Source organism: Pseudorasbora parva, chromosome 13 (assembly GCF_024679245.1).
Source record: "Pseudorasbora parva isolate DD20220531a chromosome 13, ASM2467924v1, whole genome shotgun sequence".
NCBI classification, from domain to species: Eukaryota; Metazoa; Chordata; class Actinopteri; order Cypriniformes; family Gobionidae; genus Pseudorasbora; species Pseudorasbora parva.
The window spans coordinates 11445866-11469683 of NC_090184.1; the positions used below are offsets into that span (position 1 = coordinate 11445866).

The window sequence follows — 23818 nt, forward strand, 5'->3', positions numbered from 1 at the left end:
AAAAAACTGTGGTCATACAACTAAATATTAGTTTAGTGATTCACAGGATTGCTAAATGAAAAAAAAAAATGTTTGTACAAAATAGTTTTGAGTTTGTACAGTCAAAGGTAGACACTGCTATTTTTTTGAACACACCCCTTTCAACTAATTCAACTAATTGCACAGCCTTAAGAGCGTGCATATCATAAATGCTGGGTCTGATTTGTTTTCTGACAATCTACTGAACCTACTGGTAACTTGTTTGCCACGTAGCAATAAAAAATATACTAAAAACCTTGATTATTCTGGTTAGTCACATTGTACTGCTATTATTTTGAACAATACTGTACATCAATTTATTATTTCAAATATTATCAATAAAATTCATTCTCAAACCAAATCTTCCATTACAGCATATTCTGTATCATATTCTCCTCCGGACCGCAAGCTTTTCCGGAGCTGGATAGACCGGGAGGTTCAGGCCAGTCCCAGACCCGCCAGCGACTTGGCCGCCACCATCTCGCTCTCGAAGATGGGACTGATGGACGACCCGGAGGGATTCATAGACTTCTTCGAGAGGTCCGCTGAGGCTCGGGACTGGCCCAAGGATGACTGGTAAATGCGGCTCCTGCCGCTGTTTTTGGGGGAAGAGCAGGTAGCCGCACACCAACTGCCAGTCAAGAACCTCCTGGTTTATGACGACCTCAAGTGCGCCATCTTACAGCGGGTCGACAGGACCCCGGAACAGCATCGCCAGCGGTTCTGGACCCTGGCGCTCGAATAGTCTGGCTGGCCCTTCGTGTTTGCGCACCAGCTCCGGGACTCGTGCCGCAAGTGGCTGATGGCCGGCGAAAGTGACGTTGAGGAAGTCATTGATCGCGTGGTACTGGAGCAGTTTGTTGTGCGGCTTCCGAGGAAGACCGTGCAGTGGGTCCAGTGCCACTGTCCGACGCTGCTGAATCAGGTCATCCAGTTGGTGGAGGACCAGATGGTGGCGTGTCACGGGGTCGGCGAGCCCCTGCCAGCGGCATCTCTCTCTCTCTCTCCTCTCTCCTCCTTCCCCCGCCCCTTCTACCTCTAAGCCTGTTCCCCCTCCCAGGCCCTGAGCCGGGGTGCTGCCCCGACCAGCGCCGAGGTGGAGGATGGGCGATCCGCCCGAGGCACCGGCGACAGCCAGACCGGCGCCCAGGGGAAGGGGAGGGAACCCCGACCCACTTCCTGCTTCCTCATCTCCGGCAATCTCTCCACGCCAATTCACCGACCAACTTCCAGCCACTAGGGCGGCGGGGAGGTTTGGGCTGGTTTGTTGGCACTGTGGCGACCCGGGACACTTCATTGATCGGTGTCCTATGATGGACGTGGGGACGCTGGTCCGGGTCCCCGACGTGCCACAAGCTGCCCCCGATCAAGCTGGCCTGTACCAGATACCCGTGAGTATCAAGGGGGGTACGTATCAGGCCTTGGTGGATTTGGGGTGTAACCAAACCTCCATCCACCAAAGCCTGACTCCGCCTAAGGCATTGGGTAACAGCCACATGGTTAAGGTGAGGCATGTGCACGGGAAAGTGGTGAACTATCCGTCGGTGCCTATGGATATTCAATTTAGGGGACAAATGCATAGTGTTGAGGTTGCAGTTAACCCGTGCCTCCGGCATCCAATAATTCTGGGGACGAATCGGCCAGCGTTTAACAAGTTATTAGGGCACTTATGTGTGGATGCCTCTTGGGGGAAGAGGGGAAATAGGAGGGTAGCGGACGCTCAAGCGGGCAAGGTGGATTTGGGACGTCTTGGAGCGGTTCCGGGGGAACAGAGCACGATGGGACTTCCTATCTTCTCTGAGCGCGATGACTTTCCTCTGGAACAATCCCAGGACGAGACACTTAAAAACGTGTTTGATCAGGTCCATTCCATCGACAGCCACCACGTCCACTGTGAACAGCCACTCTCCTATCCTTACTTCTCAGTTATAAATATCCGCTTGTATCGGGTCATCCACGACGCCCAGTCAAAACAAGATACAACGCAATTGTTGGTACCTAAAAGCCATCGGGAAATGCTTTTCCAGGCGGCTCATTCTAATCCGATGGCGGGTCATTAAGGAAAAACGGCTACATTAAACCGATTTTTATTTTTCTGGCCGGGCATTCATGAGAATGTAGGTTGTGTGCCTCTTGTCAGGAATGTCATTTGGTGAATCCACCGGCCACCCCAAAAGCCACCCACAAACAGACGGGCTGGTGGAACGTTTTAATCGCACGTTAAAATCCATTAATCGAAAGTTTGGTCACGAGGACGCTAAAAATTGGGATAGATGGCTTGAACCTCTGTTGTTTGCTGTTCGCGAGGTTCCCCAAGCCTCCACAGGGTTTTTCCCCGCTTCGAGCTGCTCTATGGACACCAGCCACCTGGGTGCTGGATGTCCTTAGAGAGGCTTGGGAGGACGTACCTTCGGAGAGTAAGAACGAAATTCAGTATGTCATGGGCCTGAGAGCAAAACTCCACACTTTGGGGCGGCTATCAATGGAGAATTTGCTCTAGGCTTAAGACGGACAAAAACAGCTTTACAACAGAGGTAAGAAGCTGCGACAATTTCCAACGGGAGATAAAGTGGTTGTATTACTGCCTACGTCCAGCTCGAAATTACTCGCGAAGTGGCAAGGACCCTTTGTGGTCACAAGGTGAGTCGGCTTAACTATGAGGCGATACGATCGGATAGGGATGGGGCAAGTCAAATATACCACCTCAACCAATCGAAAAGTCAACGCGGTGTCAAAATTCGATGCGTATCCATTGCCGAGGGTAGACGAGTTGCTTGATCGCTCAATTTTATTCGACACTGGACTTAACAAAGGGATATTGGCAGATCCCCTTGTCTCCAATGTCCAAAGAAAAGACCGCTTTCACCACGCCGTTCGGATTGCACCAATTTGTCACGCTTCCGCTCGGGTTGTTCGGGGCTCCCACAACCTTCCAGTGACTGATGGACAGGATTCTCCGGCCGCATGCTGCATATGCCGCTGCCTATCTGGATGATATTATAATCTAGAGTACAGACTGGCAGCGCCATATGCAGCATTTGTGTGCTTTCCTGAAGTCGCTGAGGAAGGCGGGGCTGACCTCCAACCCATAAGAAGTATGCGATTGGGTGGGTGGAAGTAAGGTATCTGGGCTTCCACTAGGGTCATAGGCAGGTGCGGCCCCAAATTGATAAGAACCGAACCACAAATGGACTTTTGAAGGTTTAAATGTGTATTATGTGAGTTATTTGAACTCTCAAAGGGGGAACTGTGGGATTACACGTTTATAATTTATAAATTGTTATTTCAAGGTTCCATTGTAATAGTATACAAACAGTTTGTTATGTACATCGTGTTTTACAGTTTTGAGGTACAGATTGACTACATTTTAATGATCATACATAATAATCAAGCTAATCAGTCTTTTGTCTTTATGCACTTCCTGCTCTATAAGCAACATTGTCAGAGTGATTAGATTTGTATCTATGCGTCTGATTGGCACTGTTATGCTTATAGGATTAGGACTGGTGGTCTGATTGGCACTGTTATGCTGATAGGATTAGGTCTGGTGACACTGAAATGTATGGGTTGTGTCCCTTTTACCTATACAGTATTTGCATTCTTTTGTTTAGATTGTCTCCTCCTCTACTGTGTAAATGCCTCCCCCTGAAATGTGGATAAATTACAACGTATACTTTTTAGAATTAGACTTGGATGACTAAAGCCACCGAAGAGTAACGCCAGCCCCAAAGATATACCCAATTTCTCCTGGACTTCACGTCTGAGTTTCCAACATCCCCTATATTGACTTCTACATCTATAGTCGTAGACATAGAGGCGAACGATAGTTCTTTTGGTGGTAGAGTGGGTGAACCTATGATGGAATCCTTGAAAAATGCTGTATGATGGAGATGGAGTATAGAAAGTCACACTGCAGGTCAACTTCCCTAAAGTATATGAGCAGACTTTTGCTGCTGATGTTTATGACTCAATTGTAGGATTGTGTGGTTCTGTCATTTTTAAGTCTTTTGAATGATGAAAAGTTGTTTGCTTACTATCCATAAGCCTCCAGTTGAGTAATGGGTCGTAGACAAAGGCCTCCAGCACAGCCATGACACTGTCCCTGTGTTCACGCAGTACCTCCATTACCGTGTGACATGTAATACGGTAGTTACCATCCAATCCGGTCACCTGAGAAGAAACATTATCCGTTTTTCAGCCAGAAAGATAAGGAAATGTCATTCAAGCACAATGGACAATGCAGGGGGTTATTTTAAGTAAATATTAGCATAGACATCCGTGGATGTGTCCATGGCCATTTTGTTATAAAATACTAGAACATCTGTGCTTTATGTAGTCAAGTCAAATGAAATTTTGAAATGAAATGAAAACATAGATTGAAATTTTAGTGTGCCCAACTCAGCAAGCCAAAGGCAAAAGTGGCAAGGAACCAAAACTCCACCAGGGCATGATGGAGAAAAATAAATCTTGGGAGAAACCAGGCTCAGTCGGGCTGCCAGTTCTCCTCTGGCCTGTTAAAGCAGCACTAGGTAACTTTTCAACCTTCATAATATATTTTTTAAGACTCTTGTGATGATAAATCGACTTACAATGGGGTGAATGACACGTCTGCCATAGCCTGATGGGGTCTGTATCGTTTTTAATCGTACTTTTAAACTTTGGGTTTTGGGTAGTAACCCGAGAACAAAAAGAACTACAAAATTCGACTGCTTTACGGCACATACGTCACTTCCACCAACACCCACACTTGATTAAATTCAGACGTGCGAGCCCAACTTTGTTCGTCGGATAATATAGTCATGTCCGAAGCAGCACAGACACATATGAAAGAAAAGGTTTTGTTGGAGGAAAGCAATAAGAGGAAACGAAAAAGTAATGGGATTAAAGGCAGGACGAGGATCAACATGTGACCAGCGTTTGCTAGTCGGCATGAGCTGAAGGAGGCGTGCCCAACCGATGCTGTCATGCTTGTTACGGTGAGCTACCACTCAAACATTGAACTGAAGTATCATATAGATTCTGTAAAACGGTAACCAATAGACTACTATAATGACGCTGGCTTGTAAACGTGAGCATCGTGATTATTTGGCGTTTGAAAAAAATAAAACCCATGAAATTATATTCATATGACATGCTGAAACATGCCACTGACTGTAACGTTACCTGGGATGAAGACATTTCACACGCGACGTCAGAAGAACTCTGAACTCCTCTTGCAGTGTTCAGGGGAACCCGCGGCGCCACTTTTATGAAGTTATTTGGCCCGCACCGCACCAATGTATATATTTTTACAACCCGCCGCGCACCCGCGACCATTAAATAGACATACGGGGTCCGCGGGTTATGAGACGACCCACGCATCACTAGTTCAGGGCTATCAGGGCTGTCATGTCAGCAAGTGCACGCGCGATGGCATCCCCTGTTGTAGGATGACAGATCTTACGACAGTAGTTGAGGACATTATTTTTTCCAAACTGTAGGGGGACCCCGAGAACAAAAGTAGCCAAGTGCTGCTTTAACAAACAGTTTATCATTATTATTCTGGCAAACTTACAGGTCAGAAATCATATTAGATTGGAATGTTTGAAAGTTCCAGGTATCAAGCAAGAGGCAGGTTTATTGAGGATGATGCGTCGATTACACAAAAATATGAATATTTGAACTATCAGAGTCATCGCGCCAGAGACGGGTTTATTTAGGATGACGTTTTGAGTAACTATACTACTGTTTTTCAGCAATTCTTAAAAATGTCAAATGGTATTTGACGGTAAACAAAATAGTATTTTGGCTTAGTTGTGAATGTGTGTTTGAGATCTAAATTAAATATGCCACAAAAAAATGACAAGAAAACGTCTCGGTTACGTATGTAACCCTCGTTCCCTGAAGACGTACGTCGGACTTAGACCGACAAATTGGGATCACTTCTGGGAGCCCCTATCATCTTCGAGATATAGAAAATGGGCCAATGAACATTGGCGTGCGTGCTTTGCATATCGCATCCCGCTTCGCGGGTATAAAGCGGAAGCGATTGCCACGCACTGTTGTTTGTCACTGAGGAGCTGAACCTGTGGCTCGAACTGCAGTGATGGTACAGCAACTGTGGCGCTGGGACGTACGTCTCCGTTCCCTCCTCCAGGGAAAGAGGGTTACATACGTAACCGAGACATTCCCTTTCAGTCGGTCACGTTCGACGTACGTCAGACTTAGACAGATGAATTGGGATCTCTATGGAAAACGGCATAGTTACTACCACTTTCAGCACCCTGCGGGAGTCCCTCGGACCCGTCTCAACGGGCAGGGAATTTCCTGCAGGGAGAGTCACACTGCCATCCCACAAGACCCAAACAGTGGACTATTGGATAACGCTGGGAAAGCATGCCCCTGGAGGCCGCTGCAGAAGCCACACTCCCCCGAAGGAGATAATGTGTGGAAATTACACGTATGGACTGGCCGTGGGCAGTACAACATACGGGAGTCCCAGGGGCGGCCCTGTTGGACGGGGGACAGTCACCTCACTGAGACAGCAGAGCGGGCTCTGCCAAGGGAAAGACACTGGCTCGCCGCAGGGAGCCGTACCATTGAAAATACACATATGGGACCGCCGTGGGGGTCACTACATATGGAACCCAGCCTAACACAAGTTTCACAATGCATACGAGTGTTGGACCTGGCGTCAGACGCTCCGCCACGCCTGACTGCCGCGGGTTGCGGAGGACTCAACAGAGTTCGCCATACTGGGGAAATCGACTGGAGCATATAAGCGCACATATCCGTTCCATGAGGAAGGGAGTGGCGCAACAAGCCGACACTAGAACGGGCACTTGGGTGCTACCGACTATGAAAAGTGAGTGCACGGGAAGATAGCAGTTCTACACGTAGGCTATAAAACCTAGCAAACGTGTTGGGTGTCGCCCAGCCCGCAGCTCTACAAATATCTGTCAGCGAGGGAACGAGCCAGCGCCCAGGAAGAGGCTACACCCCTGGTGGAGTGGGCTCTAATCCTGAGCGGGCAGGGCATGTCTTGGGACTCATATGCCAAGACAATGGCATCCACTATCCAGTGGGCCATCCTCTGCTTGGAGACAGCCTTTCCCTTCTGCTGTTCTCCGTAACAGACAAAGAGATGCTCTGAGGTCCTAATGCTTTGCGTTCTGTCCACATAAGTTGGAAGTGATAGGACAGGACAGAGAAAAGCCAGGGCTGGGTCTGCCTCCTCCGAAGGCAGCGCTTGTAGGCTCACCACCTGGTCCCGTAAAGGGAGTGGTGGGAACCTTGGGCACGTATCCGGGCCGGGGTCTCAGGAAAATGCCTGCAGGTCCCCTACCCTCTTGATAGAGACCAATGTCGTCAGGACTACTGTCTTTAGAGACAGAATTTTCAACTCTACTGACTGCAAAGGCTCAAAGGGAAGTCTCTGAAGTGCACTGAGCACCAGAGACAGGTCCCAAGAGGGTATAGAGGGGGAGCGAGGAGGATTTAATCTCCTCGCGCCCCTCAGGAACCTGACGATCAGGTCGTGCTTCCCCAAAGACTTACCTTCTACTAGTTTGTGATGGGCAGCGATTGCGGCCACATACACCTTGAGGGTGGAGGGAGACAGCCTTCTCTCTAACCCGTCCTGTAGAAAGGAAAGCACGGCCCCGACCGAACATCTCCAGGGGTCTTCTCGATGAGAAGAGCACCAGTCAACGAACAGGTTCCACTTCAACGCATAGAGGTGCCTCGTAGAGGGAGCTCTAGTGGAAGTGATGGTGTCTACCACGGTCCGTGGCAGGCCACCTAGAACCTGCGCGTCCCGTCCAGGGACCAGACATGGAGTTTCCAGAGGTCTGGACGCGGCTGCCAGATGGCGCCCCGTCTCTGAGTCAGGAGGTCCTTCCTCAGAGGAATGGGCCAAGGAGGTGCTGTCGCAAGGAGCACTAGTTTTAACATTGCACAGTGTCTGTGCAAGAAGGCTCACTGGGGGAAACGCATATTTGCATAGGCCCTGGGGCCAGCTGTGTGTCAGCGCATCCGTGCCGAGGGTCCCCTCGGTCAGGGAATAAAATAACTGGCAATGGGCCGTGTCTGGGGCGGCAAACAGGTCTACCTGTGCAGACCCGAAGCGATCCCAAATCAGCTGGACCACCTAGGGATGGAGTCACCGGAAGCACTGGCTGCCGTGAGGGCTCGTCGGCCGCACGATTGAGCCGGCCCGGAATGGGAGTAGCTCGAAGTGACCTCAGATACTTCAGACTCCATAACAGGAGGTGGCGGGCGAGTTGTGATACGCGACGGGAGCATAGACCACCCTGTTTGTTGATGTACGTTACAACCGCAGTAGAGGTTAGATCGGGCTCAAAAAAATCAAGCCCGACCCTACCCGAGCCCGTGCACGTTGTGTCCGAGCCCGGCCCGGCCCGACACATTAACTTTAATTATGAGCTCGAGCCCGATTTAAACCCGACCATTGTTCAATATGTGGGCGTTTTGACGAGAACGAGCCTGTAATGAGCAAAGTGCAGCAAAGCGGACTGGTGCGGCTCATGATAGAACTACATTTAATTTTCAGTTTTCTCCACAGCGACTGTACAGCCGAATAACATTTTGTTTCAATATTTTCATGTTTAACACTTTGAAGCTGCTTTGAAACAATCATCATTGTAAAAGCGCTATAGGCTATAAATAAAGTTGACTTGACTCCGCTCAATAATCCGCAGGCGCGCGCTCATGAACCGCTCAAAGGTAAACTGATGTTTGCTCAAATCCAGCTCAGACATTTATCTGTAGCTTACTTTGTTGTAGCCATTAAACAATGTGTTTTTTTCTTCATATTTATCTTTAAATATTATAATATTATTTTTACATTTCATCTGATTATGATGAGTGAAAAGAGGCGAGTGGGTCAGAAATGATTTTGGTGGTTATATTAAGTTTTGTTTTGTAGAAAGCATTTATTTCGTTTTGTTTAAATTGTATCTTAATTTTAAAAAAAGGTTTCTTAGGCCAATTGCCTGGATTTAATAAATAAAAATAATTTAGCATATATAATATAATAATAATAATAATAATAATAATAATAATAATAATATATATATATATATATATATATATATATATATATATATATATATATATATATATATATATATATATATATATATATATATATAATAACAAATAGCAGACTATAATCGTGAGGTGAAGTCGTGGGAGTGATCGCTTTCATTGCTCATGAACTGGAGCGCGTCTCATAAATAAACTGAAACTTAGCAGGCTAATTGCCTCACAGACATGACACATATGCGTATAGAAAGCTTGAAATGTCCACTTTTAAACGAAACGATTCGAAGATATTTAATTAAGCAAAGTGCAGTGTTCATGCGAGCAGCTCTTGACACAGAGCGTTTCTGTTTATAATGCTGCGCTCCATCACTGCTCGAGCTGTGACTTTAACACGCATTTTTACACTAATCCTGACTTGTGCAACTTTGTAGCCTACACATTTGTTTCTTAGTTGTTGTATTAGTTCTTACTTTGTTAAATATATATATATATATATATATATATATATATATATATATATATATATATATATATATATATATATATATATATATATAATTTCTGATTATAGCATAGCTTTCTGCCCACCCAATTAGACTAGTAAAGTAGGCTAATGATTAAAAAAACAAACGCTTGATCACGGGCCCGGCCCTACCCGACCCGAGGATAGTGCAGGGAAATCTCAGCCCGACCCGGCCCGCGGGTCGGTTCGGGTCAGGTTCGGGCAGAGAATCTAAACTCTAAACCGCAGTGCTATCCGTACGGACCAGAACGTGCTTGCCCTGGAGCGGCGTGCTGACGCGGCTCAGGGTAAGACGAGCTGCTAACAACTCTAGGCAGTTGATGTGCCATTGCAGTTGAGGCCCCGTCCGCAGACTGCAAGCCCGTTGTACGTGGCACCCCAGCTGGATGGGGCATCCGTGAAGACAATCACATGCCTGGATACCTGTTCTAGGGTATGAAGGTAAACCACGGGCTGAAGGTTTGGCGGCACCTCGGTGTAACTAAGACATGGAGGGATCCGCTGTGCCACGCCCACATTGGGACTCAGCCGTGTAGCCAGCGTTGAAGCGGTCTCATATGGAGCACCCTGAGCGGCGAGACCGACGCTCCAGATGCCATATGCCCCAGGAGCCTCTGAAATTGTTTCAGTGGGACCGCCGTCCTGCGTTTGAATGAATTCAAGCAGTTTAACACCGACTGGACGCGCTCCTTGGTGAGGCGCACTGTCAGGGCGACCGAATCCAGCTCCATACCGAGAAAAGGGAACCTCTGCGTCAGGCAGAGTTTGCTCTTCTCCCAGTTGACCTGAAGCCCCAACTGGCTGAGGTGCTTGAGCACCATAAGCCCGAAGGGTGGGACCTCGTACTAATATGTTCGTTCGTCGAACACAGAGCGTAGAAACGGTCTGTGTCGCGGGAGAATCGAGACATGAAAGTACGCGTCAAGGGTAGTGAGGAGGGAGGAGCCACCAGGTCACCCGCGGGCGTTAAACGGTGCTTTCCATGACCTAGTCAGCTCCTCATGCACCTCTGGGAAGAAAGGCACCGGGGCGGGACGCTAAGAACCAGAGCGGCCCGTCCTGAGAAACCAATCGTCCAACCTAGAAGGTTCGGGACGTGGTGGAGGGTTCCACTCAAGCCTGACCTTTTCGGCGGCCCGGTAAAGCATAGCGGTCAACTCCGGGACCAACTCGACCGTTGCCACTCTCCCAGAGGGAGGCAAGTACAGCCGAATCTTAATCCACAGAGGACTGAAACTCCCCCTCCGATGCAGCGATCGACATGTGCTCGTTCACGGGTGCCCCAAAAGACACTGTCGGCCGCGCATGTGGGGGGCCGACGGGGTCCTCCGGAAGCACCACCGGTTGCGGCACTTGTGAGGGATTAGGGTCCCGTGGAGGCTCATTTGATGGGTTTGCCCTAACCGTGATCCTCAGGTCACCCCGGCCATCCGTCAAAGTAGGTCTATTCTGCTGGGTAGGAATAGACCTAAATCGAGCTATAGGTAGGGGACTCCACCTTCCCGAAGGTAGGCGAGTCTCGACCTAAGCGCCGAGATAGTCATGTTCCCGCAGTGAGAACACGAGCTATCCACAAATGCGCTCTAAGCCAAGGCACATGATACAGCGCTTGTGACTGTCAGCGGGAGACAGGGAACGACCGCATCCAGAAACGCACGGGTGGAAAGACATCCTGAAAAGGACGGCACGTCACCCGTGTAGCTCTTTTTGTGAGGAAAATGTGCTCTTTTAGTGTTGAAGCACCCAAGGATCGAGCGCGGCAGAATAACAGGTTTTGTGTGCAGCCTGTTTTCTCCTCTCACCAGAAAAAGGAACATGCCCACCGAACCAACTGTGTGTGGTGTGTGTGTGTGTGTGTAGTGCAATTTGCTCAGTTTCTCAGTTTGCTGTGAAAACAGCAGCTCCCTCAGCAGCAGTGAGATCGCGGTCGCGCTGTCGTGTGCCGTCTGGGCAACACAAGAGCAATTTCCTCTGGCACACGCTTTCTCTCTCTCTCTCTCTCTCTCTCGCTAGATAGAAGGCAGTCAGATGCTTCATCAACGCCGTTTGGCTCCGAAGTGAATGACAACAGTGCGTGGCGATCGCTTCCGCTTTATACCCACGCAGTGGGGCGGGGTTCGAAGCAGGCACGGCAATGTTCAGTGGCCCGTTTTCTATATCTCGAAGCTGATAGGGGCTCCCAGAAGTGATCCCAATTCGTCGGTCTAAGTCCGACATACGTCGAACGTAACCGACTGAAAGGGAACATGTTTTCTGTTGGTTGAAACTAAATTGCAATGCTAAAATGATTTTTATAGTGATTTTAATAAAAATTATCAGCCATGAAAAGTAGCTAGTAAAGGACAGGTGAAAAAACTTTTAGAGCATTAACACTCCAAATACACTCACATGCAAATTACCATCTTACCTCCATAGCATTGGTTAACATCCTGGTTAATCTGAAAGGTATTTTCTCAGGGAACTTTTCTCTGGTCATTGCAACCTTAAAATATAAAACAAAATGTCAGTTGTGAACAAAACTCCTGTATGTTGCATATTTGTTGTAGTTTCTAAGAAAAACTACCTCAAAACAATCCCCAAAATCGATATGTAGTATCTTTCCACTGAGCCTGTCTAACATTAGATTGGAAGGATGTCTGTAGGTAGAGGGAAAAAAATGATTATTCATGATCTAATAAATGATGAATAAACTAGTTTGATAATTGCTGATAAAATGCTATAATTCCACTTCAATTTGTACCTGTCTCCAAGCCCTAAGATATAACCAACCATGGACATGACAGCTAGTGAGCGGGTGTAGTTGGTCCTCCTGTCAAACCAAACCTGTATAAAGAGGTAGAGGTAAACTCATTTTGTAAATAAATTACAATAATAAAAAATAATGCATAAATAATTGATTGCATCTTAATTGTATCATTATTTTTTTAATTTCTTGAAACAAAACATTTCTGTAAATACAATGGTATAAATTTCACTACTAGAACAGAGGGAAAAATGGTCTCTAAAAGGTGCAGAAAATGAAACATAAAAATAAACGAGGAAAATCTGTCTGCACACTGCTTAACCAGGGCTCGACAGCCTGTTCACGTGCTTGTCCTTCGGACACGCAAATACATGATTCACTTGTCCGAATAAAAAATGTGCTTGTCCAGATTTTTTTTTTTTTTTTTGTGTAATTATAATTGATTCTGACGCAATACTCTCACCAGTGTTCAATCAGCTTTGACATATTTAAATCTGTACATTTGTGATTTTATTTTTACCTTTTATTAAGGGTACTTTCCCCCCTAATATTATTAAATATAGGCTGTGCTTCAGCTTTCCTTTTATATTCTTAAATTTGATCAATAAATTAAATTAGAACTAGGGATGCACCGATACCATTTTTTCAGAACCGATCTGATCTGATATTTTAAATTCTGAGTATCGGTCGATACCAATTCTAAACCGATACCAATGCAGTTTTGTTTAAAAATTCAATGTAGAATTTTTAAACCTCAGTGTGTTGAATTGATAATCACTCTTTTGTGTGTTAAACACAATCAACTAAATACAGACAACTTCATTATAAAGATGGTGAATAAATTATTAGTGGATAATTCAGCAGCTAACGTTACAAAATCCCAAGTGCACAATAATTGTATAATATCTAAACATTTAGTGGGGAAAAATAAAGGAAACCATAAAAGTGAATAAGTGTAGCTGTAAATCTGGTAAAATGTTACACAAAATACATTCATGAAAAACAAGTAAATATATTTATAGAAATAGGGCCTATATACTAATTAATTATATTTATTTTAAATATATAGCGCTTTTTTTTAAATGAGGCAGCAACATATAGATAGGGCAGAACAATAAAGGCTATTCATAATTTTTCATAGCACAAAAGTATCATAATACGGAGCTCCACATAGCGCATATGTGCATCCCGTGTGCAGGATGATGCACTTGAAGCAACATGGTGTCACAGCGTGCAGCGCTCCGTCTGCATTGAGAAGTTCAAAACACTAAAGCCTTGTTTATACCATAGACTAAAAAATATGGACGTAGTTTCCATGACGTCACCCATAGGATTCTGAACGTTGCCATCTTGCCAGCGCGTCACTCCCAGATAACAGAAAATGGGCAAAGAGGCGGGATTTGGGCGGAGCTGAGGTGAGGTGATGACTAACAGACACCGGATAAATGGCTATCCACCTGTCAATCAAACGGCGGGCTGGGGCTTACCGTAATTCCTCAAATAAAGACCAGGGCCTTTATTTACCTGAACTGCAGAAGGGAGCCGGCTTTTATACGGGGGAAGCCTGTATTTCTAATTCCATCTGTTTGGAAAATAATTGCTTTAAATAAACCATTTTAAATGAATAGCGAATAAAAGCGATAGCGTTCCAGTGGACAGAAGTCATTGATTTTTTAAGAAGCATGCAAACATATCACCATTTAAAACAACAGCCGGAAAGGTGACAAAGCAATTTTGGTCAGAATAACTGTAGCCTAATCGGTAACCACAATTGAGACAGTTTGAAAAATGTAAAATGTTTATTCTGCGCTTAATTTTTATATAGGTTGCACGTGAGGTTATTTTAGCCTAACGCGACTTAAGAGTTGTATACTTTTAAGCACTTATTATCTTAATATATCTATTTACATAAGTATTATTGTCTACTTTAAAAAAAACATAATTTTGTTATTTTTCTAACCCAATTAATGACTGCGCTTTGTAGGCTATATATCGTTGCACGAGGGAAAAAAGCTTCCTTCTACTATAATTTTTGCATAATTGTTTTTAAACTGTCTTTCGTGTACCCTAGTTCATATGACCACTTTACAATATTTCATCAACATAGTTTCTTTTGAAGCCTATTCTATTTTCTTGTACAACATTAAATATTTTAAGTTAAATGCAGAGTAAGAGGTATAAAAAGACGAGAGGTGAAGATCAATATTTGTGTAGCCTGCCTAAAATGATATTTTCACAGACTTCAAATCTCTCAGACTACAGTAGTAGCTTATTTAAAATGGCATAAATGCATCAGTTATATTCTCAATTTAATTTACAGAGCCATCCCTACATCCCTAAAGTTTTTAGGTTGACTATAGAAGAGACTACTATAAGATTAGTGTGTGATGCACTCGCAAGAACGGGCGCGTGGCATCAGGATGGTTGTGTGATGTCGGTCAGCCGGGCACAACCCTACTGTACATTACGATGAACTTGAATGCACATTAAATTAAAGGCATTTAGAAGATTATCCACACATTTTCCCCCGGCCTTTATTTGAGACCGGACTTTACTTGTTCGTGCTGACCACACCTCCGGCCACTATCAGTGGCCCGGCGTTTAGTTGACTACAGGCTTTTATTCGAGGGAATACGGTATTTCTGCTTTTGTAGGCTCATTTTGTAAATATAAGCACCTAATTTTATGTGCAAACTGGGTTCAGGTGTGATGAGACGTCATGCTTGGCTAGATTCACCTTGAACTCGTTCAACTTCAGATGCGCACCGCTACAAAAAATGTGCTGTACAGTACCAGGCGCACTCCCACACCACGTTGACGTCATTTTTGCCGCGCACACCTTTGCGCTCATAGTTCGTAGTGTATCTGTGCAATATTTTACTAAGCCGTTTCTTTTTAAGTTTAACATTTCAGTTAATGTGTGTGAAGAACAATATAATATCTAGTGCAGTGTTGTGACACCCGATAGAAAGTAACATGATTTACAGCAATAAACGGCAGCAAGATAAAGTAATTTTATGAGAAACCATAGACCGACCGTTATCTAAAGATCAAGCATAATAACAGAAACAATGAATCATCTTGGAGAGAGTTTCATCGCGTTGACTGTCGTAACTGAATGCGATACAGTTTGAAAGCTGAATGAAGAGTGACTGAGCTGCAGCAGACGAAGTATGCATTGACATGAACTTGAATTAAATGACTTAAATATTAAACTGTACCTCACATTAAACTATGGAATGGTTATAGAACACTTATAATATAGTGCATGAATCGTTGATGCTGCTTTATAATGTTTGAATGCCTTTTGAAGGGCACTGGGGCTTAACAATATCACAGAATATTATACGCACAGCATTGAGTTTGGATCGGCCCTGTCTGACCAATCCCCTGATCTGGCAAATAATGGCGGATCGGAGCCGATACCGATACTGAGTATTGGATTGGTGCATGCCTAATTAGAACAATACAACAAATTAAACTTACAGCTGCATTCAATCAAGTTGTGAGATGCATTATGGTTCTGCTGTGATCTTTGTTTGGAACTATTTTCGCTGCTGAAATTGAGCTGTCATATGAAATCAGTGTCCCATTTTCTATTGTGATGGTATTCAGGAAAACAGCACTCTTGGTAGTTTGACGTTGTGACTGTATTATATGATATAAACATTAAAAAACTCCTCGAAAGGCTGCGTAAGCCTCAACAGTGCAACCTTGTACCGTCAGTTTATTATATTTATTTAGTTTATCATCCCCAGTTATTTTTTTGTTATTGATGTTTTAATCAGGCTACTTGTACGCTTGGGCAAGTCAAATTCTCTTTCACTTGTCTCTTGAAAAATCTACATCTACAAGTGTACAAGCCTTAATGTCGAGCCCTCTTAACTATTTCCTTTATTTGTGAAATAAAACAGAAACATTTCAGATTTTCTTGTGTTTCCATCATTTTCACCACTTAGTATAATGCTGAATCTCTTGACTGAAATGCCCAGGTCAAATATCATGCCAAAAATGAACAAAACTATATTGTACAAATAGTAAATAAAGCCTAACGCTAGAAATCTAATTTTCACTACTGTAATACGTTAAATAAATTAAAATAATCCTGTCTGGAAATAGCACATTTTTTCACAATATAAATTTACTGTATTTATGGTAATTAAATTAAATGTTTAAAATTGGTACTAAAATAGGCTTCATGTTGTTTATGCACAATTATTATGACCTAATTTTTATTTGTTAGTTCACATTTTGGGGTGCAAAAGATCGGCAAAAGAATGGCCATTGACTAGTAAATGTTTTTTTAACCAAACCAGTTTTAATCTAATCACTTAATGAAAGTACCTACTGCCGGTTTTAGTTTCATTTTTAAAGTATCATTTTATTAAAAAAGTATATAGATGCACTGCAGAAGTGATATTGATTTATTTGATTGAACAGCCTATAGTTTCTTATTGTTATAATTTAATTTATGGATTAAATGCAAGAATTTGAAAAATTTCCATTATAAAGATAAAAATTACCTAGGAATCAGTTAAAGATAAAGGGTGTATGTAGTGGAAAAGTTAATTTATTTCAGTGCTGTAAACAAACCAGCACACAGAATAATGTGAAACTTTAGGGAGTAAGCTGTCCACAACAGGCCAACCAATGTACCAGCACAAAAACACACTCAGCAAAGTATTGCCTATTTAATAAAAGATACATAATTTTTTTTTGTCAGTGTAGGTGCCCTAAGTGTCAGGGACAAAACAAGCAGTGAATGTTGGCGATCTGTACACAAATTTATTCTAAGCCATGATTGAGTTACCTAGCATAAAATCTTATCACATTTGCAAGTGATTATTCGCAATATAGAGGGCTGCAGAAAGAGTTAAATATGAATTCACTGGAATGGACTTACACCTTATATGACCATATGCCTAATATATGACACAACAGTTTTTTGATGAGAAGGAGAGATGATGATGAATGCAAACCTCTGAACTGGGACTTTTAAGCCAAAGCAGTTTGGCCAGGTCGTCTCCTGCTGTATTGTTCACGGCATGCTCAAACACCTCCACTTTCTCCATGAGAGTCAAATGATCATAGTCAGGGGCCATCTAACACAAATGAAACAGTTTTAGCAAACAACTTCATTGAATTAGTTATTTCGGAGATCAGGTTTACTTCAGTTCTTTCACTTTTCTTCACTATTTGGTCCATATTAAAGGGTGGCATAGTGTCTAAAGCTAATGGTTTAACCAGAAGCTTGTTGACTTCTGTCCTCTTTTAAAGAATTAAACTTCACATTAGGTCACAGGGAATTGTCCCTGTAATAATTGCCCCCCAGTTTATTTTGGATAAAAGCTTGCACTTCATGACTAGCTTGTTTTATTTCATGCCTCACTAGCCAGGTTTCCATTATGGTTTTCTTTTTATTAGAAAAAAAGGTTAAGTGCTTCAAAATGGTTACCGATATTGCATTTTTTTTTTTTTACTTTAGTGCATAAATTATATATCAATACAAATGTCAAAATGGCACTAAAATTGGTTCTTTTGTCAAGATAGGCAAAATACATAAGTCTACATGCAGCAGTTGTGTTTGTGGTTTTGCTTTTGTTAAAGTAGTTTCTCTGTAATGTTTAAAGGTGCATTAAATCTATTATATTCATATTATTAAATTCTATATTAAATTATTATTATTTTTTACATTTTTGTTCTGATGTTTGGCTGATGGACAATTCAAATTGCTTTATGTACACTAAAAAAATTATCCCCTTCCAAACTACATCCAAACTAGGATGTTTGATTTATCTCAAATTAAATTTGAGACTGTTAATCTAACGCACATTTTTAATTTGTGGTAGCGAATTGCAAAAAATATGTCTTACAGTGTACAAATTTGGAATAGGCAGTTGTTTCCCACATTTAAGATAAAAAAGTTAATCAGATAAATAATACAACTGCACCTCCCTAATAATGCTTGATGATCAATTATTGATTTAAACAGTCTAAAGAATTACAAAGAAAGATATTGTCTTGAAAAACCGCAGCTCGTCAAAACCATGAAAATGGGTCTTTCCTTTTGAATAAGAACTCATGCTGCATCCCCTAGAGGGCACAATGGGGTACCTCAGGTGTGAGAGGTGTCTGAAGCACGAGTCTAAACACGACATTGGCAGGCGGCAGCCTATGACGGCACCACTGGTGTAACCGTGAGTATAAAAGGGTACCTGTGAAATATATCCTCTTATCCTCTATATCCTCTTTCTTGTCTTTAGGAGACCATCTGTTTGAGTGTGCATGTAAATAGAAAAACAAACCATGGCTAACACTAGCACCAGCAGCAGGAAGTTTCGGGAAGTGTTTATCGGTTTACACGTTTAACGACACCTAATGTCACACATGAGTATGTGCGTTATGTGCACTGGGCGAGGAGATGCTTTCTCAGTCCTGAGGAAGCTTGACTCTCATTTGCTCCTTTTATCGAAGGAATCAGGACAGTCTTCTGTACCTTGCGGTTCAGGACCCACTACCATGGGGTTCACAGATGGAGCTTGCTGTCGAGTTTCTGGACCAGGGGCTGGAGTCCCCTTGTGTGTTGGAGGAGCTGTGTCGTACCACAGATTTGACACTCAGAAGGGGCATTGAGTTGGGAGGTACTGAGTTGCCTCCTTGATGGGAGCTTTACAGGGTAGCAATGTTCAGTTCTTAGGCTCTCTTCGGTATCTTTTGTGATAAGCGTTGCTAGACATTGCTCTTTTCAAGAGAAATATATTCCTCCACTATTATATAGCCTCCACTCCGCCCACTTTTTTGCAATTCCGAGTTTTATCATTAAGCCTCCTTAGAACTGCCCTGAGTATAGAAATTAATTAGGCCTCCTCTTGTCTTAGAGAGTCAGCAAATTGAGGCATCTATTCTCGGACGTGGAATTGGTCAGTAGTGCTCCTGGTTGTAGGCTCCTTTCTGTGCCTCCCTTGGTGCATCTGGGTTGGGAGTACTTTTAACCATTGTTTATTCACTCCCCTGAGCTCCATTTGCTATATTAGTGTCAAGTTGTTAAGGCCTTCTTTAAGGCTTCCCTGACGTAGCTATGCCTTCTCTCTTTAGAGAGCCATTATTTCGAGGGTTTAGTCTTCCAAGCTCAGCCTGGGGCTAAGTTGTCAGTCTCTCTGTAAACCTCTGTTGTCACTGTTAGCTTTATCTGAGCGTTCTTTACAGGCCTCTGATCCTCTGAGCTCCATCCATTAGTGTGTCAGGCTGCTAGCTCTGTTATGTAGCTTTCTTGACAGGAGTAGAACGTAGGATATTCATCCCATGAGCTCAGCCATAGTACCCCTTGGCAACTACAAGCGTTTTTAGGCCTCCTCTCACTAGAAAGAGTCATCTTATTAAGGTCTTTGGTCCCCAGAGCTCCATTGGGATAGCTATTTGTTATTTAGCTATTTGTCCTGAGCATGAGCGTAGGTAGGTCTCTTCTTGATTTAGAGAGTCATCATGCTGAGGCCTCAAATCCTAGAGCTTGACTAGGTTGTCTGTCAGGTGGCTAGGTGTTTTGTGAGCCTCCTTGGCTGCTACAAGTGTCGCCAGGCCTTCTCTTGCTCAATAACTCTCTGAGAGCCTCCTTGGCGACTGACCTCAGTGTGGAGTGTTGCTAGGCCTCCTCTATCATTTTTTCATCATTCATTTTTTTGAGGCCTCCAATCTGTGGAGCTTTGCGGGCCATTTGGACTGAGTTTATATTGCTCTGTACTGCCTTTGGGTTAGAGTGTTGCCTAAGCCTCTTGTTTGAGGCTTCACAACTTCAGAGCTGTCTGAACAGAAGTTCTGAGTGTTAGTCTCTTGGTAAGCCTCCTTGGACACTGGCCTGAATATGAACGTAGTTAGGCAGAGTCATTCTGTTAAGGCCTCTGTTCTTGAGAAGCTCTGGTCTATGATCAATGCTGGTGTGCACCTTTAATGCACCTTTAAGGCTGGAATCCTTCGAGTCCTTTGGCTTAGCTCAGTCAATAGGGCACTCATCCTTTCAGCATGGCGGCATGGGTATTCCGTTCCCCTAAATGCCCTTTTGGGAACGCAGCCTGAGTTCCCTTTCAAAAGGGAACGTTTCAGTTTATGCATCTAAGTGTGGTTCCCTGAGAATAGGGAATGAGACATTGCATCCATTTGCCAAGCTTTTGGTATTCCTCAGACTCCTTGAAAAAGAATTGGATGACTATTTCACCGGGGTCTCTATATACTCTATGCTCACGGTTGCACCAGTGGTGATGTCATAGGCTGCTGCCTGCCAATGTCAAGTTCATTTTCGTGTTTAGATTCATGCTTTATACACCTGTCACACGAGAGGTTTTTCCCATAGTGCCCGTTAGGGGACGCAGTGTCTCATTCCCTATTATCAGTGAAGCACGGTTACATGCGTTACCCGAGACAGTCAGTCAAAAGAAAGAAGGCTGTTCATTTAAACATAAATGCAAACAGAATGAACTATGGTAGATATTTAAAAAGAAATCATGACATTTAAAAATGAAATCAAAATGGTCTTACTGGCCACAATTCATTGGTGCATATTATTCAAAGATTATTCAAACTTTATTTCAGAGCATTTGCGGAGACTAGGCATCTATACACTGCATGCAATATATTAAAATCCCAGGTTGCTTTGATCAGGTAGGTTTATTTACCACACCTACTGAAAAGTAAATCCAAAACATTTCACCAGAGTGTAACATCATGACTGACAGCAGTTCTTGCAATTGAGTCTGCGGGAGTATAAATGGGACCTTAGTTCTGCAGCTCGACCTCACACTCAATAATGTGCAGAATCTGATTCCAATTGATGTCATCAGTGCAAAATGACGTCATTAGCTACAGCCATTTCTGGGACATTTTGTCTTCATTTAACTACAGTGGAGGAAATGTCCATCTTTTTTACAGTCTATGTTGTTTATGCATTAAGAACATCAAGAACAGGGTGTTGTTGCTTTGACAAAATTATCTTTTGGCTGCAACATAACACATTTCAACAAGTTAATATTTTGTGGCCTCAACATGCTATGGCGTTTGACAAGCTATGTGTTGGCTCCAACAAAACTAAGTGAACTGTCCATTCACCATTAAAGACTGTAAAAACAATCATATAAATTGTTTGTAATATATGCAGTGGTGCACGAGACCAGTAAGACCATAAAAGTGTAATAATAATAATAATAATGGTAAATTCTGACTATAACTTTAAAGGCAATCAGGAAGCTAAATTTGTTATGCATAAGACGTTACCCTAAGCATAATCCGGTGTTCGATGTTGAGTAGGATCTTCTTCTTCTCTCGGTAGTCTCGAATCAGCGCATGCAGCGTGTCACAGTGCGGAACCCAGCCGATCAGACCAGAGTTGGTGGAGAGTGGGATAACAGCATAGCGCTGAATACTGTTTAAAGACACATTTATGCATTAGAGGAAACCAACTAAAAAGATGAGCCACACAAATTATATCATCATAACCTACCTATAGGGTGGGTAATTTTTGTGAAGTTTTGAAAAAGTAATGCAAACAGACTACACTCATGACTAGTGAGTATGAGCATTCTGTAGGGTCATCCACAAATACAAGCACCTTTGGTAAATAAGGGGCTATGAAAATGTGTCCTCTGAGACAAAAAATCTAGAAAATTCCAGAACAAACGGAAGATAAATAAAATATTTTTCCCTTAATGTGTGCTACAATTATTGGCACCCAGAAACTCTAATGAGTAAAAATCAAAAAAATATTTTCATTTTCATGTTGTTTTTATGTTGTAAAATGATTTCCTGTTTTACTGTTGAATAAATATAAGGTGATAAATTACTTTAGTCATCACTATAGGAAAGAACTACGAACAACATATTTATTTATATGTTTGTAAGATGAAAGGCTGCGCAAATTAGAAAATGGCTATAAGTCAAGTCAACTTTATTTATATAGCGCTTTTACAATGATGATTGTTTCAAAGCAGCTTCAAAGTGTTAAAAAGGACAATATTGCAACAAAATTTGACTTTGAGTCAAATTTATATACTAAAATATTGAATAGAATAGATCTGATTGTATACAGAAAGATGGTCATGCAGAAAAGTACCTCATCCCTATAATGGTGGATGTTGTTGGATCTTTGATTTTGACATGGTATCATGGATTCATCTAGCTACTGGGGTTCCCCAGGGCTCAGTCTTTGGACCACTTCTCTTCTCCATCTACATGTCATCATTAGGTTCTGTCATTCAGAAACACGGCTTCTCCTATCACTGCTATGCTGATGACACTCAACTCTACTTCTCATTTCAACCAGATGATCCTACAATCAGTGTTTGTATCGCTGCCTGTCTGATAGACATTTCTGACTGGATGAAAGAGCATCATCTTAAACTCAATCTTGCAAAGACAGAATTACTTGTTTTCTCAACCAACCCAGCACTTCATCAGAATTTCTCCATTCAGCTTGGTTCATCGACCATAACTCCATCAAGGACAGCCAGGAACCTTGGTGTTGTGATTGATGACCAGTTAAACTTCACTGACCACATTACTGCAACAGCCCGGTCCTGCAGATTTGCTTTATACAACATTAGAAATATTAGACCCTTCCTATCAGAACAGGCTGCACAACTCCTGGTTCAAGCTCTTGTTCTCTCCAGACTGGACTATTGTAATGCTCTTCTGGCTGGGCTTCCAGCATGCACTATCAAACCCTTGCAGCTGATCCAGAATGCAGCGGCGAGAGTGGTCTTTAATGAGCCGAAGAGAGCGCATGTTACGCCTCTCTTCATCAGACTGCACTGGTTGCCAATGGCTGCTCGCATCAAATTCGAGGCACTAGTTCTCACAACCACTGGCTCTGCACCAATATACCTAAACTCACTTGTTCAGACTTACACACCCTCCAGAAGCTTGCGTTCTGCGAGTGAGCGGCGCCTCGTGGTTCCATCCCAAAGAGGCATGAAATCGCTCTCCCGGACACTTTCCTGGACCGTTCCCACCTGGTGGAATGACCTGCCGATCTCAATTCGTGCTGCCGAGTCTGTAGCCATTTTTAAAAAACATCTTAAGACACATCTTTTCCAATTGCACTTGACCAATACAGAATAGCACTTACTGATCACCACAGCAACGACCAAAAAGCACACACTCCTGGATCATATCTACGTCTCTAATCCGGATTTGTGCCTTCGGGCAGGTATGTTACATAGTTATCATAGCTATCAAAATCCAGTGTTCTGTATTTTGCGTACGTGCGTTTTTGTTGTAGATGGCTATTGCTGCGCGTTTAGCTAGAATGCCATACAAAACCAACCCATTGGGCCACTGAAACTGCATTAACGACAACAGTTGGGGCAACAGCCTTAGTCCTAATGGGTTGTTATCTTATCTTCGCTATCAAAATCTAGTGTTCTGTATTTGCGTACGTGAGTTTTTGTTATAGATGGCTATAAAAAATTAAAATAATAATTGTGTACTGTGCTAATTAATTGAGA

General features: G+C 43.1%; 1 protein-coding gene across 4 annotated transcripts in view; it reads right to left on the reverse strand.

Moving 5' to 3' along the window:
- mtor (mechanistic target of rapamycin kinase) overlaps positions 1–23818 on the reverse strand; it is a 301563-nt gene that overhangs the window by 27390 nt on the left and 250355 nt on the right. For all 4 annotated transcript variants that reach the window (XM_067413178.1, XM_067413177.1, XM_067413180.1 and 1 more), the window contains exons 48-53: positions 21591–21738; positions 17309–17431; positions 12327–12409; positions 12150–12222; positions 11994–12068; positions 4053–4188 (exon numbers count right to left, since the gene is read on the reverse strand). In XM_067413178.1, the coding sequence (XP_067269279.1) occupies positions 4053–4188; positions 11994–12068; positions 12150–12222; positions 12327–12409; positions 17309–17431; positions 21591–21738 (638 nt within the window). The remainder of the gene's footprint in view (positions 1–4052; positions 4189–11993; positions 12069–12149; positions 12223–12326; positions 12410–17308; positions 17432–21590; positions 21739–23818) is intronic.